The 16,222-nt window shown below is 44.2% G+C and overlaps 1 protein-coding gene across 1 annotated transcript in view; it reads left to right on the forward strand.

Moving 5' to 3' along the window:
- Positions 1 to 14,966, forward strand: part of Smurf2 (SMAD specific E3 ubiquitin protein ligase 2) — a 131,125-nt gene extending 116,159 nt beyond the window's left edge. Inside the window, exons 18-23 of the mRNA XM_013503133.1 lie at positions 1,893 to 2,071; positions 3,882 to 4,019; positions 7,014 to 7,134; positions 9,204 to 9,405; positions 10,821 to 10,896; positions 11,656 to 14,966. Of these exons, the coding sequence (XP_013358587.1) occupies positions 1,893 to 2,071; positions 3,882 to 4,019; positions 7,014 to 7,134; positions 9,204 to 9,405; positions 10,821 to 10,896; positions 11,656 to 11,755 (816 nt within the window). The 3' untranslated portion in view covers positions 11,756 to 14,966. The remainder of the gene's footprint in view (positions 1 to 1,892; positions 2,072 to 3,881; positions 4,020 to 7,013; positions 7,135 to 9,203; positions 9,406 to 10,820; positions 10,897 to 11,655) is intronic.
- Positions 14,967 to 16,222: the final 1,256 nt, after the last annotated feature.

Raw genomic sequence — 16,222 nt, forward strand, 5'->3', positions numbered from 1 at the left:
CCTCCTGAGTGCTAGGATTACAGGTGTGCGCCACCGTGCCCAGCCTCCCATGCTATGCTTTATTGACCCTTTTGTACATTAGTTAGCACTTACAAAAAGTTAGCAGTTATGGGCCCAGGGATATAGCTCAGTGGCACAGTGCTGTTGGCAAGCACAAAGTCATGAGTTTGATTCCTAGAACCAAAAAAAAAAGCAGTTATTTTTAACTTGTTATTAACCTGTTATCTTTTCATACAAGGGCATACTACACAGGCAGTACAATGACAATGTGGGTTAAAGACGGTGTTCATGATATATTAAATGTAAATAAGGCTACATAATAGTATGATACAGGTGGATGTGGTGGTGCATGCCTGTAATCCCAGCACTTGGGAGGCTGAGGCAGGAGGATTGCTGTGAGTTCAAGGCCAACCTGAGCTACCTAGTGAGACCCCATCTCAGAAAAACAAAAATATGATACAACTTTGGTAAATACATGTAAATGTGAATATTTTTGTTTTTTAAGAGAGAGTCTTGGCCAGGATCTCCCTGGCCTCGAACTCACTGTGTAACCTAGGCTAGCCTTAAACTTACAGTGATCCTCCTTCCTCAGCCTTTTGAGTGCTGAGATTGTACATGTGTGCCACCACACCTGGCCATATGTGTGAACATTGAAAGGCTATATACACCGTGATACTGACAATGGTTATCTCTGGGTATTAGATAATGGATGATTTTAAAGTTTCTTTTGTGGCACCAGGGACATAGCTCAGTGGTGTAGCATCTGCCTGGCAAGTGTGAGGTCCTGAGTTCAATTCCTGTACCCTCACAAAAAATACATGAAGTTTCTTTTTTATTTGCTTATATTTTACAGTGAACATGTTACTTTTAGAAAAGAAAAACTTTTTAAGATCAAAGGGAGTTAAAGGTGAGCTTAAAAGGTACTTTTTTTGAAAGTTAGGTTATGTGTTTGAGCTTACTGTTTCGTTTTTTTTTTTTTAAGAGTAGGAAAATTTATTGGGGAATAGGAATGGGGACTAGGAATAGCTCCTGAGAGACAGGAGGGGTCCCAAACAGGTTGGCCCAAAGTTACTTATTAAATGTAGAAGTGAAAGGATTAAAATACAAACATCCAGCTAGCAAAACAAAGTATGATGAAAAACAAATATATCCAAACATGGTAGAAGCGTTAGATTCACTGCAGGGAGCTCTTGATTAAAGGATGCTTTGTGGATGAAGTTCTTGGTAGCCCACTGTGGCCGCTGGGGGCCTCACCTGCCCACGTCTGTTCCCGTCTGCCGGGCCCGTGCTGAGGTTCACCGCCGCATGGTGCTTCGCACAGCCTGTTTAGGTGCCGTCGTTATCTCCGTTTGATCAGATGCGGATAAGTGGTCCTGCGGGGACTGTCTGACCAGATACGCAGTGGTGACAGTCATGACTGATCCAAGTCTGACACCAGATCTGTGCTCTTCAGTCAGTAGCAATTGGAAGTTCAGTTTCTGGTTAAGTCAAGGAAGCAGGGATGTTTCGGACTGAAGGCATTTTCCCTGGCGGAGGGCCTCCATGGGCGATGAGGGGGACAGCGGGGTCGGAGGTGGGTTCATGGAGCCACTATGGGACTGTAAGTTGGCGCGCTTTCCTGAAGGTGAATGTTACAGAGCGCCTTTGCCCTCTGAGAAGCATCAGCCTGAACGTGTCATTTTACAGTGATGCGGACAGTCGAATGCACTACATAGAAACGTTCCCTAAGGGTTATTGTGCTTTGACATATAACCTCTTCCACTTAAATAGTTGTAGAGTACAAATTTGATACTTACTAAAAAAACTTGGTGTTGCTTAAATATTTACTTTTTATTACAGACTTCCTGGATAGTCTCTAACTTGAGTATTTATTAAACTTTTTTCAATTTCAGGAACATTTATCATATTTCCACTTTGTTGGACGAATAATGGGAATGGCCGTGTTTCATGGACATTACATTGATGGCGGTTTTACGTTGCCTTTTTATAAACAGTTGCTTGGAAAGTCAATCACTTTGGATGACATGGAGTTAGTTGATCCAGACCTTCACAATAGTTTGGTGTGGATACTGTATGTATTATATTGTCTTTTATCTGTTCATTATTCTGTAGTTAGAATATGCGCTTTACAAAAAATGTTTCAAAAGTGATGCATTTTACCTCAAAACTTGTAAAATATGCACAGAACATACTTAGTGTGATTATGTGTGATAGGACCATGTAAGATTTTTCCCCTTTCTACTGCTCTCCTATACACTTTGAAATTCTGAAGTTCCTTAAAGTTGCCGAGTATTTTTAAGTTTTTTGTTTGTTTGTTTGTTTTTTGTTTTTTGAGACAGGGTTTCACTCTGCAGTTCAGGCTGGCCTTGAGCTCACTTTGTAGCCCAGGCTGCTTTTGAATTCACAACAATCCTCCTGCCTCAGCCTCCCAAGTGCTGGGATTACAGGCGTGCACCAGCATGCCGGCTTTGTTTTTGTTTCTGAGACAGGGTCTCACTGTGTAGTTCAGGCTAGCCTCAAACTCACAGGGATCCTCCTGCATCAGTCTCCCGAGTTCCAGGATTACAGGTGTGCTCCCTGGCTTTGAGTATTACTTAGTTTAAAAAGGAAAAATTCTAGTACACATTGAGCAACCCTTACGTGAAATGTTTTAAACTGGAAGTGTTTCAGATTTTCTATTCTTTCAGATTTTCGAATATTTACATTGAGATTTTGAGGAATGGACCTAAGTCTAAACACAAAATTCATTTATTTCATGTACCTTCTGTATGTGTATAACCTACAGATAATTCTATAAAATATTTTTAGTATCCCTGTGTTTTGACTTCAACTTGTCACATGTGGTCAGGTGTGGAATTTTCTACTTGTGGTATCATGTTGCCCCTAAAAAAGTTTTGGATTTTCAGGTTAGGCATGCTCAACCTGTATTTCATAAAGTGCTGTGTTACAGCTGAGCATGGTGAGTTCAAGGCCAGCCTGAACTACGTAACAAGACCCTGTCTCAAAAAAAAAAGAAAAGTACTGTGTATAACACTTCTTCTTCAGTGTGATGCAGGTTTCTAACCCGTTACATGTCAGAATACCAGATTCCTGGTGCCATTGATTTTGAGGGGGAAAGGGGCACCGTACTATTGAACTACATCCCAGACAGTTTCCATTGTTTTTTGTTTTGGGACAGGAGCTTGCTAAGTTGCCAGGTAGGACTTAAACTTGCTGCCTTCCAGCCCCAGCTGGGATTTAGTGCTGGGGTTAAAGGCATGAGCCACCACATCTAGCTGTCGTTGGTTTTTAATGAAACAGTGACTCCATTTAAAGTTACTACTGGTTTGTTTAGGAAGCAGTGTTGGCAATATCACACTTACTTTTACAAAACACACAGGTTGCCTTGTCACTGTGGATACGCGAGCATTTGCTTACTCAAGGTGCTCGGGCTCCGTGGGGTCTGTCACTGAAGGCCTGTCACAGCTGAAGCTTGCGTCAGTTGTGGACCACAAAGTGTCTCTTTGATTGTGGCTCTGTCTCATTACTTGGGAAGTGAAATGTCAACCTGTGTTTATGCTGAACTCTTCGACTTTTCTGCCTAAGAAAAGGTGGAACGGTGGCATAAAAACTAGGAAGAGGAATCTGACCTGACATTTGTCATTATCAGCTAGGGGGCTGGGGATTTAGCTCAGCGGCAAAGCACCTGCCTGGCAAGTGCAAGGTCATGAATTCAATTCCTGGTACCAGAAGAAAAACAAAACAAAACAAAACAAAACAAAACAAAACCAGAATATTGTCATTATCAGCTACCTTCGCTTTGTTCGTTTCCCCAGTGAATACACTGACAGGGTCTGCATTCTAGGGTTCCCAGTTATGTGTCTTTTCTGTCTCCTGTCTAGTGAGAATGACATTACAGGTGTTTTGGACCACACCTTCTGTGTTGAACATAATGCATATGGTGAAATTATTCAGCATGAACTTAAACCAAATGGCAAAAGTATCCCTGTTACTGAAGAAAATAAAAAAGAATATGTTAGGTAAGCACTGCTATGGTCTTAAGGTTGAAAATATTGTTTAAGGTTCTAGGACAGCAGTATGAACAAATAGTTAAGTATTTAGTAGTTTTAGTTATTGCTACAAAATATGCCTCCACAGAATTTAGCGACTTATACCCACTTTTTTACTGTGTCTCACAATTTTATTTATTTATTTTTTGGTATCAGGAATCGAACTCAGGACCTTGCGCTTGCCAGGCAGGCGCTTGTGCCACTGAGCTATATCCCCGGCCCCTTACTTTTTCACAATTTTAGAGGTCAATAAATTGGGCAGAGACCACAGGACAGCATGCTGCCATTCCATAGGATTTTTTTTTTTTGTCTTTTTGAGACAGGGTCTTGCTATGCAGCTCAGGCTGGCCTTGAGCTCACTCCTCCAGAATGCTGGGATTACAGGCATGCGCCAGCATGTGGGCTAGGATGTTAGTGAGGAAGCCTCACTCATATTTGAAAGGCCTGAGCTAAATGGCTCAAAAGCCTGAGGGCTGGCTGTGGGGCTCCCCTGGGAGCTCAGTCTCACCGGCTCCTGGGTTTCCCTGTGTGCTCTCAAAGGCCCCTCCTTCCGCCCACAGCCTCACTCCCAGCAGACAGGCTCCTGGGGGCTGGCTTCCCACAGCACAGAAGCAGAAGCTGCCAGGACTTTTGAAGGTCTAGTTGTGATATGGCCAGCGTCCCGTGCCAGCTCAGGTTCAGTGACAAGGAGGGGCTGTGCCGAGGCAGGAGACGCGGGGGGTCGGAGCCGTGGGTAGTGCAGCTGCCACGGGGGTGGGGGGCGGTGCGTGAGTACTTTGTGCTCTGTCACTGGTGCTTAGCCTGTGATAGATGAGTGCATTGTGAATTTAAAGGTTAAGTTTTAAAAGTGTTCTCCAGTTTTTATAAAACTAATTGGGGGATTTTGAAGTGTTGGGTTAATATAAATTGTAAATATAAACTATGGTAATCAGATTTGGAAGTTTGAACTTTACCATATATATACTGCACTATTTTGTATCAATTAGGCATCTAAATCTTATTAGCTAAATCGTCCTAGTTTCAAAAATGAGGCCAGTTTCACATACTGTTGAAGGAAGTAAACATTGTTGTAGCTTTTTGAAAAGCAGTTCAGTAACAACTACCAAATAAACATGCACAGGACCTTCCACTGGCAGCTCTGTTTTTAGGATGCTTCTGGAGAAATGTACATGTAAGTAAAGAAATATGAATATGGATGTTCAACTAAGTGTTACTTGTTAAAAATGAACTCTCAAAATGTTTTTAGAGTAACACATTTTAACACATGCATTCAGTAGAGTATGTGAATGTTTAAAAGAAAGACTAAGGGCCGGGGATGTAGCTCAGTGACACAAGTGCCTGCCTGGCAAGCTCAAGGTCCTGAGTTTGAGTTCCTGTACAAAATAATTAATTAAAATTTAAAAATTGAAAAGAAAGAAAGACTGCATAAGCTGTAAAATCCAAAAAGTAAGTAAGTCCTAGACAAATTGTATAGGAGCAAAGTCTGTAATAGTTCTGTGGAAGATGTTCAGGAAGGCTGACTACCGAATCCAGCGTTGGCCTGGGATGGTGGAGGTGGGCCTGTGGTGTGCGTGCCCCAGTGGGCTGTCTTATCGCTGAAAACCTCCGGGGTTCGACATCACCTGCCTAGGAAGAGCAAGCGGATTGGTGGCTTGGGAGTGGGGCAGGCCGCTGGGGGAGAGAGCGGGCTTTCAGGGTTCATTCCGGCTCCATAGTCAATGTTCGATTTTTCTCCCTAGATGTAACAAGGGCGTATTAAAAATGTAAGCGCGTCTGGCGCGCTCCCCAGTCTCAGCAGCGCCACTCCAGGGTCCAGTGTGTGACTGCCCGGGTTTCTAGACGCAGCGTCCGGGCTCACGCAGGTGTAAGGTGCTGTCACCACCCTGGCCGGGGCAGCTGGGAGAGGCCGGCAGCACAGTGACCGCAGTGGTGCAGTTCTGCCGCCTCTTAAAGCCGACAGACAGCCCTGAGCGGCTCCAAAGGTAGCAAGTTAGGGGGTTTGTTTATTAAGGTGGCGGACTCTTCTTCCAAGTTCGGAAAAGGAAATACTGGTAACAAATTTGACGGATAAGTAGTTCTGGGATGCGTGAGGCAAAGGTGTCTGGGAAGAGAGGCAAATAAAAGAGCATTCCTAAAGCTCCAGGCAGAGCACAAGTTACGTAACAGATGTAGCTGCGCGTGTACTGACTGGTAAAACAGCTTCCCGAGTGTACACAGCCTCAAGGGAATCAGGAGTGTTTATTCAAAAGTGCTTTTACTTCTCTTCTCTATTTTTTTTTTTTTTTTGGTTTTTCTCCGGTACCGGGAACTGAACTCACGACCTTGCGCTTGCCAGGCAGGCGCTTTGCCGCTGAGCTAAATCCCCAGCCCCTTCTCTTCTCCTCTTGGATCTGAATATTCTCTGCCTCCCCTTCCTCTGTAGCCCTCCCCCAGATATAACTAACACACGCAGCGCATGCCAGTGCTACTTTCAAGGAGAGCCAGAGAAACGACCCTTTCTGACTGAATGGGCTCTCCTGGTTATTGGCATATGTGCTGTAAGTTTAGGACATTTCTGTCAAGGTTTTTTCTTTCGATGCTGTAGATTGGACCCAGAGCCTCACACATGCTAAGCGTGTGCTTTGCCAGTGAGCTCCATTTTGAGCCCACAGGATTTTAACCTCAGCACCTCCTAAACTCTAGACTTCCACTTCGTTCGGAGCTACTCGCATTTGAAGGGTGGTTTTATTGGTAGTGCTTTCATTGGTGGAAAGGTGCACTCTTTATGTCCATTGAGCTTCCTCGCAGCTTCGGACCTGTTTATCCTCATTAGTTTGGGTTTGTTTTTTTTTTTTTTACTTCTTTTAGAGTTTAAATTCTTGACTCTAAATGCTTGTATAGTGTGATGTTGCTACAGTAGAAATTTTAATAATTGCCACATCTGAATATATATGATCCTGTGGAAATCCTGTCCAATATTCACAGACTGTACGTGAACTGGAGATTTCTACGAGGCATTGAGGCTCAGTTCCTGGCTCTGCAGAAGGGGTTTAATGAAGTAATTCCACAGCACCTGCTGAAGACCTTTGACGAGAAGGAGTTGGAGGTCAGTGCATTTGTGCTACGCCGTCATCTAGTGCAGCAGGGGAGAGTGGGAGCTACTTTACCTGATTGGGAGGAAAGTTGTATTTCTAACGCTTTTGAAATTTTACAGCGCAGTTCCATGAGAATTCTTACTCACAGGAGAGGCATTTAGAATTTGATTGTTGGGAATTTCTGTGAGTAAGCAATTTCTCTTATATTGTGAATTTAAAAATTGTTTTTGGCTTTTTGTGACAGGGTCTCACTGTGTAGGCCAGGCTGGCCTTTGACGCACAACCCTACTGCCTTACCTTCCCACCGCGGGGTGTGCAGGAGCAGGCCACCACACCAGCCTTATTTTGAAAACTCTTGTAGTTCCTTGTTGTCCTCATTTAAACAGATTTCATGTCTTCTGTGTAAATTCTTCCAGTGTTTTTTCTGTTCCTTGATTTAGTGGTATTAATTTATTTAACCAAAACTTCAATTGGTCTCGCTGTATTGAAATTTATTTGATAAAGGCTTAGGTTCAATTGGGTTTGTTTGCACTAAGCCTTGTTAGAAAACATTTGGTAGGCAAGACCATAGAATAAGTGAAACACTCAGGGTAAACTGAACAACATCTTAGCTTCCCCCTTGGAAATATTTATAAACTAATAGGTGTACTCAACAGTTTGCAAGTTTCTGTTTCTGTTACAAATACAGGGAACTGAAACATGATTTTATTAATTTCATTGTATTTTCTAATTAAATGTGTTAACAGACATGGTAGCCAATAAATACAGAAAGGTTGGTTTGACCGGGTAGGAGCCCCCTTCCATGGGTGTGGAATTGTTGCTAGGAGGTGGTTGGGAGGAGGAGGCGGGTGTGCAGGGGTGACAGTAAAGCTGAGGCGTGGGGCCTTCTCGTTGGAGAGCGGTTTGCCTTAGAAGTGCCACGCTTCTGAAAAAAAGAATTGAAAGCATCTGTAATCCTTTTAGGCCAACCTGTTACCAGTTCAGTATGACTTAAATTCAGTGATCTCTTAGAACTCTGTATAGGGGCCGGGGATGTAGCTCAGTGGCATAAGTACCTGCCTGGCAAGCACAAGGTCCTGAGTTCGATTCCTGGTAAAATCTCAACTAGAACTCTGTATATTGGCTTTCTTGGAGATTTCATCCAGTAGGAGTAGGGTTGATTGTATAGTTTTTACTGTTGATGAAATCATGAAACTGCTTAGAAAAGTGCATAGCACGTAACGTTATACTAGATTAACAAGTAGGATAAATGAGTTACATTGTTTTATACTATACATTATCATAATTCACTGTGAAAACGTGTTAGATTAGCAGTATAAGCTCGTCTTTGACCCTGAGGAGATGTAGATGTTAATAGTGTCAAAACGATTTTGATACAGTCCGTCTCTGCCGACCTTGCCTCTGTATCCGTGTGGCATGGATTTCATGTACCCTCTTAGGGTTACCGAGCACTGCCTTAACCACGTATTCAGCACGCATCTCTGGAGTTGCCGTGCGCTGTGAGTCCCGTTAGTGGGGTGTGCGCTGCACCAGAGGGGACTTGACACGGGAGGGCTCAGTCACCCCGACTCCCTAAGCCGAGAGTGTTGAAGCCAAAACAGTACACCCCTCCAGGAAGGTATATATAAATTGTACTTACTTTTTGGGTCTCAAGTTCTATTTTTTTAAATTTTAGAATTTGTTTTGAAATTAGGAATTTTCCCAATGCTTTAGTCTCGTGGGGTCCATCTCAGTGGTGGTTCTCAGACCCTGGGAGGGGAATCCGCAGCGAGCAGATATTCTGGAAGTTTTTAGAAAACAATCCCTGTCACACATATGCACAGAATTAGTGTCTTTTGGTGGAGGAAGCTTCCCAGATGGTCTCATGGGCAGCTTTGATAAAGAATACCACATGGTGGGCCGGGGACGAGCTCCGCGGCACAGCGCCTGCGTGGCAAGCGAGAGGTCGCGAGCTCCCTGCCCAGTACCCAAAAAAAGAGAACAGGAATGCGGACCGCCCTGCACAGCTAACGGCCGCTCTGAGGAGCGCCGGCACGGCTTCGGTTGCCGCTGGCTCACCACTTGTGCAATGTGCTGCCAGCTCATCGTTTGTGGGCTCGGAAAGATAGACGTCAGCGACTGGAAAGCGAACACCCGGCTAAAACACTGCACGCCGGACAGCAGTGTCGTCAAGTGGTTCTGGAAAGCTGTGGAATTGTTTGATGAAGAGCGGCGAGCACGGTTACTGCAGTTTGTGACGGGATCATCGAGAGTGCCTCTGCAGGGCTTCAAAGCGCTACAAGGTAACGGCCCGAGGCGCGTGTTCGGGGTGCGGGTAGGTGGCGATGTTGGGGAGATGCGATACTTCACAAGCCGCGTGCTTATAAACAGATTCTCTTTGCGCTGTTTCTCACCTGTGACTCTCACGTGCTACCTCCTTCTCCTTCCTTCTCTTGTCCCCCAAGAGCCTTTCCACACGGCTCTCTGACTGCAGTGAGTGCCGCACGGCGGGGACTGTGTGTGCTGCTGCGCTTGCCTCTCACCTCTCGCTGTGTTGCTCTTAATCCCGTTGGCGCATTTCCGCTGGGAGGTCGTCTCTTCCGTGTTTCCATCTCAACCTGGCAAAGCGTTTACCCCTCGCGGCCTTCCCTCACTTTTACCCCTCGCGGCCTTCCCTCACTTTTTATCTTCCTCTCACCAGAAAGAGGCGGCATGACGTATGGAGGCCGTCTGTCTGGCCGGAGCACTTTATTACCGCATGGCCTCAGACCGTTTATTTACAACCGTGTTCCATTTTTGAGAATGGTTTTCTGTGGAAGAAGCCGCTTAATTTTTTGGAAGAGTTGTTATTATGGCTGATGGGTGACGTGCTTCCCAGGGGGGCAGTTGCTTCCTTTACCACTAAGGCTCTTCATTTTTAACGTCGCTGCTGTTGGTGCTGAGGGAGGAAACGCAAACCAAGGCTGGTACATAACATAGTTCATCAGTGCCGCAGCCGTGCACTCCGCCTGCTCCGGCAGAGCCTGCTCTCGGTTGTGCCTGCCTGCTCTGTTTGAGGAGGTAGAAGTTGTTACCCTCCGTATGTTTGTGTGGGTGTCTGTGTAAACTGAAATTTAGCCACTACTGCTAATCTTGCTCTTGGCTCAATTTGAGTCATGACCTCTAAGTTTGCATTAGGCTGTCACCTTTCTGAGTGTGTGTATTATACAGTATATTTCATCTTGGCAGATTATTTTTCTTCTCATTCTTTTGGGATATTGATCTTCTATAAAATAGAAGTTGGCACAAGGATCTCAATCCTGAACTTTCTCTTAAACTGAAATGCTGGCATATTAAAGCAGCCAGCCTTATCCAAGGTCAATTCCAGCTTTTAAAACCCGGGTTCTTGCTGAGCGTGGTGACGCACACCTGTAACCCCAGTACTTGGGAGGCTGAGGCAGGAGGATTGCTGTGTGTTTGAGGCCAGCCTTGGCTACAAAGTGAGTTCAAAGCCAGCCTGAACTGCATAATGAAACCCTGCCTCAAAAAGATAATAAATTAAGTAAGTAAGTAAATAAATCCATCCCAGATTCTTTTCTTGCTACCCTGAGGAAAAACATATGGATTGACAGCATTTCCGTATTCCTAGACCCTATGGCTTATGTACCAGTTCTACTCTGAAATTGTGGAGATGGAGCTCTGTAGGTGCAGATCTGACCCACATTTCCCTCCCATGCAGGTGCTGCAGGCCCGCGGCTGTTCACCATACACCAGATCGACGCCTGCACTAACAACCTGCCCAAAGCCCACACGTGGTAAGTGATTTCTGTAGCTGTTCCCACCATCCCATAAGTGTTAGTTCCAAATGGATTTGACTTCTCACTCTTACTTCCTTAGTAGTAAAAGGACCTTCAGGAGGAATACGCAGCTCAAAAAAGTGATATAAAATTATTTATATATTTATATTATAAATAATAAATTTGCTAGTACCTATATATTATTACTTAATATAGGTACTAACAAATAATACAAATAAATATATAGGTACTAACAGTAAGGTACTAACAAACAGCTGAAAATAACTGATGATGAAATAGCACAGAAACCATCTCCGTAGACGTCGAGGTGTTGTTTTTCAGTATTAGTGAGAATGCGCAGGACAGTGGGGCGAGGAGGCCGGCACGTGGACTCTATATATTTTATATATAATATGCATTATAATATATTATTAATATATAATAATATAATTAATAGTTTATTATAATATTACTACAATAAGTTATTATAATATATTAAGTAATAATAATAATATTTGTATTTGTTAGTACCTACATGATTATTTATATTATTATAAATAATTAATTTGTTAGTACCTATATATTATAAATAATATATAAAACTATTTATATATTTATAAAATAAGTAGGAGAATACCAGAGTGGTAACTGACTTTAGGGTTACAACCTTTTACCTTTCTGTGTGACACAAAGGACGATGTGGTTGTATTAGCTTGTACTTGGTAGGCCCGTTCGTTTTTTTGAAAACTGTGTAAAGTCTGATTTGCTTATTCACAGCTTCAATCGAATAGACATTCCGCCCTATGAAAGCTATGAAAAGCTCTATGAAAAGCTGCTAACAGCCATTGAAGAAACATGTGGATTTGCTGTGGAATGATGAATTTCAAGGACTTACCCGGACTCTATTTATACCCCTGACTGACAGCCTCCCTTCAGCAGTGACAGAGAATGCTGAAAAACAGGAAAACACCCTCTCTCCCACCTGTTTTAAAGTTTTAGGACAGTGTGAGGGGAAAGGACAATTTTGAAATTCCTTTTCAAGGAAAAAAAGTCTTTATGCTTTGCCATGAGGACACATTCAGCTGCTATTTAAAATGAATATCTTGAACCTAAAGAATGCTGACTTTTCCTGCATCTCCAGAGTTAGGCAGTATTCTACACTTAAAGACTACTACTATTTTTATAAAGGGTGATCTACTCAAACTGCTTCACAGAGTTCAAGTCTCTCACATCCAGGCAACTTCAGCAGTCGGTACAAGTCACATTTCATTTTGATTGAGTACGTGATTTTGAACAGCTCCTGTACTTGCTCTTTGTAAAAAAGAATAAAGTTATTTTGAATTATTCTAACTTTATAGACAATTGGCTAAAAGAACCATTATCTTTACAAGATGAAGCCATTTACATGTTTGTTTTTTCTATAGCAGAGCATTGTATTTTGCAGTATGTGTTTCAACTTCGCCTAAGTGGGTTGTTTTTATATTTTTTCAAGCACAACTTTCCTGGAAATACAGCTATATTATTTTGGTTATTAACTTCCTAATGCACCATTAGTGTAAACTTAGTAGTAGTTTGCTCCCCGGAAGATGTGTTCAGGGGTTCCCTGTTTTTAAGATGACTTTTTAAAAAACGTAATGTTTTTATCTTGAATCAATATGATCAGGTATTTTGGATTTACTTTTTATCTTAAATGGAAATACTGCATTTTTATAGCTTCTCGGAGCACGTGGACGGGTGGGATTTTCATTCTTTTGCTGAGTCAGCTGGTCTTTACTATATATACTGTTCCTGTAAACCAAAGTCTCTAATAAGTGCACCTAAGTTATATTTTAATTACATTAAGTTTCTATCAAGTAAACCATGCTGAAGCTTTGTTTAGTTGCTCACAATTTTAATCGGCTAAATTGTGAAAAAGGAAATTTTTGCTCTGAAGATTATTTAGCAAGCTTAGAAAAACCCTGCTTTTATCTCGCGAGATGAACTGGAGCTGGTACTGGGTGGTGGGCGGGGAGTGCGCTGAGGAGTGACTCTGCTTCCGAGATGCAACTCACTGGAAAAAGGAAGAGTTAACTTTGGGAGCAAGGGGATCCCAGCTCCTGCGGTGCGGAAGACCCCCCCCCCCCCGTCGGATTTTCCGATGTCCACGCTGAGCTTTCAGGGCGAGTGGCGCGTCGCACACTCCGGGAGGCGTGAGAGATTGGAGGGAATCACCGCGGATTTTAAAGTTCAACTATCAAAAAAAGAATGCACTATTTTTTTAAAATATTCATGTGAAATAAGAATAGCAAGTTTTGATGATTGACCTTTAAATTTTGCAGCTGAATGATCAAGTGAATAGTCTTTTGTGTTCTGTTTCAAATGATGGAGTGGGTTTTGGTCTGTGTTCTTGAAGCCAGAGTGCTCCTCAGAGGCGCCTGGGCGTGGTAGCGGTGTGCGGAGGGACGGAGGGGGGCGGGAGGAAGGTCTCGGCGTTGGGGCAGGACCGCCGTCCCCCTCCCGCTTGACCCAGAGCTGCTCCAAGTTTTTTCTGTGCATTGGAATTTTAAGGAACGTTTTGTGGGCTGAGGGTGAGGCGGGCAGGGGACCAGCTAGAATAAATGGAGACTTTATTGCTTTTAAAAAATGTTGAGAACAACTTGTGTGGTTCGCAAGTATTTTAACGTAGTTCATTTGGCCAAACGGGACCGCGGTAGCGCGCTGCTCGTAGCTGTGCCTGCGGCGGGGCGTCCGCGTGCCGGCCTCCTCGTCCCACTGTTCTGCTGCGCGTTCTCGCTCAAACGAAGACCACCGCCTCGAAGTGTACAGAGATGGTTTCTGTGCTCTTTCGTCGTCACTTACTTTCAGCTTTTTGTTAGTACCTTATTGGTGCAGATCCATGTCTTTTTTTTCAATGTTAAAGCACTGGTGCAGTTTGTAATTGTGCCTGCTCTTAAAATCTCTCAGTAAAAAGTAAGTACAAGATGAACACTTTATAGGGAAATCGTAACAGACAGGGATGCAGTAATAATGAAATGCTATTGTTTTTATGTACCATATAAAGCAGGCAAATACCATCGCTTTTTGAGTGCCTTTTACCTTTACAATAACGACTTAATGGAGCTTTAAAAGCACGAAATCGTCCTACATAACTGTATGGTATCACCAACATGATACGTCAAAGTATGATTTAGATTTCAATTTCAAAATTACATTATCCGATCACTTCCAGATAGGTGCTAAGACCCCCCAATGTCATTGAACCGTGGATTTGCACCTCGTGTTTAATGTGAATATTTATTTCCACATGTCCCTCTCAGCGGGGTTTTTCTTCCCCTTCCTCCAGTGTCCTTTCCGCCGTGTGACGTCATCTCCCGCATGGTCGCCTCTCCATCATGAGTGCTTAATTCCGGGCGTGATCGCGTAGAGCTCACACGCAGTACAGACATGAGTTTCCCTTCAGAGGGCCTTATTTTTTGGTGTAAAGAGTTTTTAAATAGTACCATGTATAGTGTACATTTGGTTTTGCACATAGTTTGTTGCCCTGAATGGGTTTTTTTAAAGTCTTTTTTTCTTTCTTGTATTTACAGTCTAGGCCACACTTTTTTTCTTTTAAATGCAATGTAATTTGCTTCTTTTTACAACACTAAATTTGCTTTCAACTTCCGGTGCATGGGGCTGGCTGCGCCGGCGAGTTAGCGGGTTCCGGCCGCCGTCACGGTTTGGTAGAGCGGCTCCTTCTGCTTCTGTCTTCAGCTGCAGCTCACAGTCAGCGGGGGCCGTGTGTGGTATTTAACACTCTTACGTTAGGGTGGTGATTGTACCAGATGCTGAGTTGTTTTATTTCTAGATGTAATTAGTTCACTTTGTGTAATATTCTTCCTTCTCTCAAACTGACTTTAAAAACAAAGTTTTATCGTTTTCATTGTATTTATTACAGAGTGTTTTAGCTTCGATGTTCTTTGTATTTTCACTGAGTTGTTACATGAGCTTTATCAATAACATCTGTATAAATAGTTTCTAAGAATTAACTATGTATGTGCCCATGCCGAAGTTGAGCAATAAAATGAATGCTGTTTGCACTGTCACAGCATCCAAATTTCTAAAGAATATGGAGTTTGTAATGAGTTATTTTGAAAAAAATAATTATGGTTGGTTCTGTAGTGAGTGTTTCAAGAATACATGCCCTCTCGAGCGGATGACTTGTCCCAGTGGCGCGTCGGAGCGCTTGGGCCCCGTCTGTCTCCAGCTCGGGCCGGACGTCCCTGCTCCTCCTGCCGCGGCAGCTTGCTAACTTGCCAGTGCCTGTTGGGAGCTGCGTAAGGAAAGACGGGCTTTCTGAAGCCGGTCTGGACTCGGTGGGCAAGAGTGACGTGGTTCCAGAACCGGTCTGTACCAGGTCTGTGGGGACGTGAGGGCAGTTACGGGAGGGGCCTCACGTTTGCCACGCCTGCCTTGGTGCCGAGCAGCGAGATCCTCGAAGTGGAAAGAAGTCAGTTGTATTTTCCCTAGAAGCTGTAGGCTTTAAGGTTTTATGATTCACAACTCTGCATCGAGAAGTCAGGACAGAGGAGGCAAGTACATAGGGTGACATTCGTAACAAACTAGATAGACCAGATTTTAAAATTGAATTTACTTTATTCAAAACGCATTTGCAGGCCAGCGATACAGCTCAGCGATACACCACCTGCCTGGCAAGTGAGGTCCTGAGTTCAAGTCCCGGCACCAAAAAAAAAAAAAAAAAGGGCATTTGCCCTAAATATGACCAATAAATAGGTTTTTCCTGTGTGAGTCTCAGTACCAGCTGCTAGAGCTTTGGATGTCTGTTAGAAAACTCGACTGCCACACTAACGCTTCTAGCCTGCATCTCAGCAAATGCCAAACCCAGTCCTGGATTCTCAAAGCGCGAGGTTGTGCGTGGCAGTCAGTCACGATGGGGTCGCGCCGCCTCGGCAAGTCTCAGACCCCAGACCTAACGATTTTGCTTTTGCTTGGGAGGCTCAAGCAGGAAGATCCCGGATTTGAGGCAGCTTGGGACGCCCCCGTCTCGGAACAGAGGGCCGCAGGGGCGGAGGGCGTGGGAGAGCAGCTGCCTGGCTCGTGCGGCGCCACGGGTTCAGTCGTCTCGCTCACACGCACGCACGCACGGCTGTGCTTCAGGAGCACAGAGAAAGGGGCCTTTGCCCTTGGCTCTTCCGTCCGCTGCCAATCCGAGATGGCAGCACTTGGGACCACAACTGTCGCTGCAGCTGCCTGTGCTTCGGGGACAGTCCGGCCTCCCCGTCCGGGCCCCCATCCCCGTCCTCCTCCCTGGGCTGCCTGCGCGCTCTCCCGCGAGCCCACAGCGGGCCGCCGCGGGGCCCTCCGC

Source organism: Chinchilla lanigera, unplaced genomic scaffold (genome assembly GCF_000276665.1).
Source record: "Chinchilla lanigera isolate Chin_1 unplaced genomic scaffold, ChiLan1.0 scaffold00077, whole genome shotgun sequence".
In the NCBI taxonomy this organism is placed as follows: domain Eukaryota; kingdom Metazoa; phylum Chordata; class Mammalia; order Rodentia; family Chinchillidae; genus Chinchilla; species Chinchilla lanigera.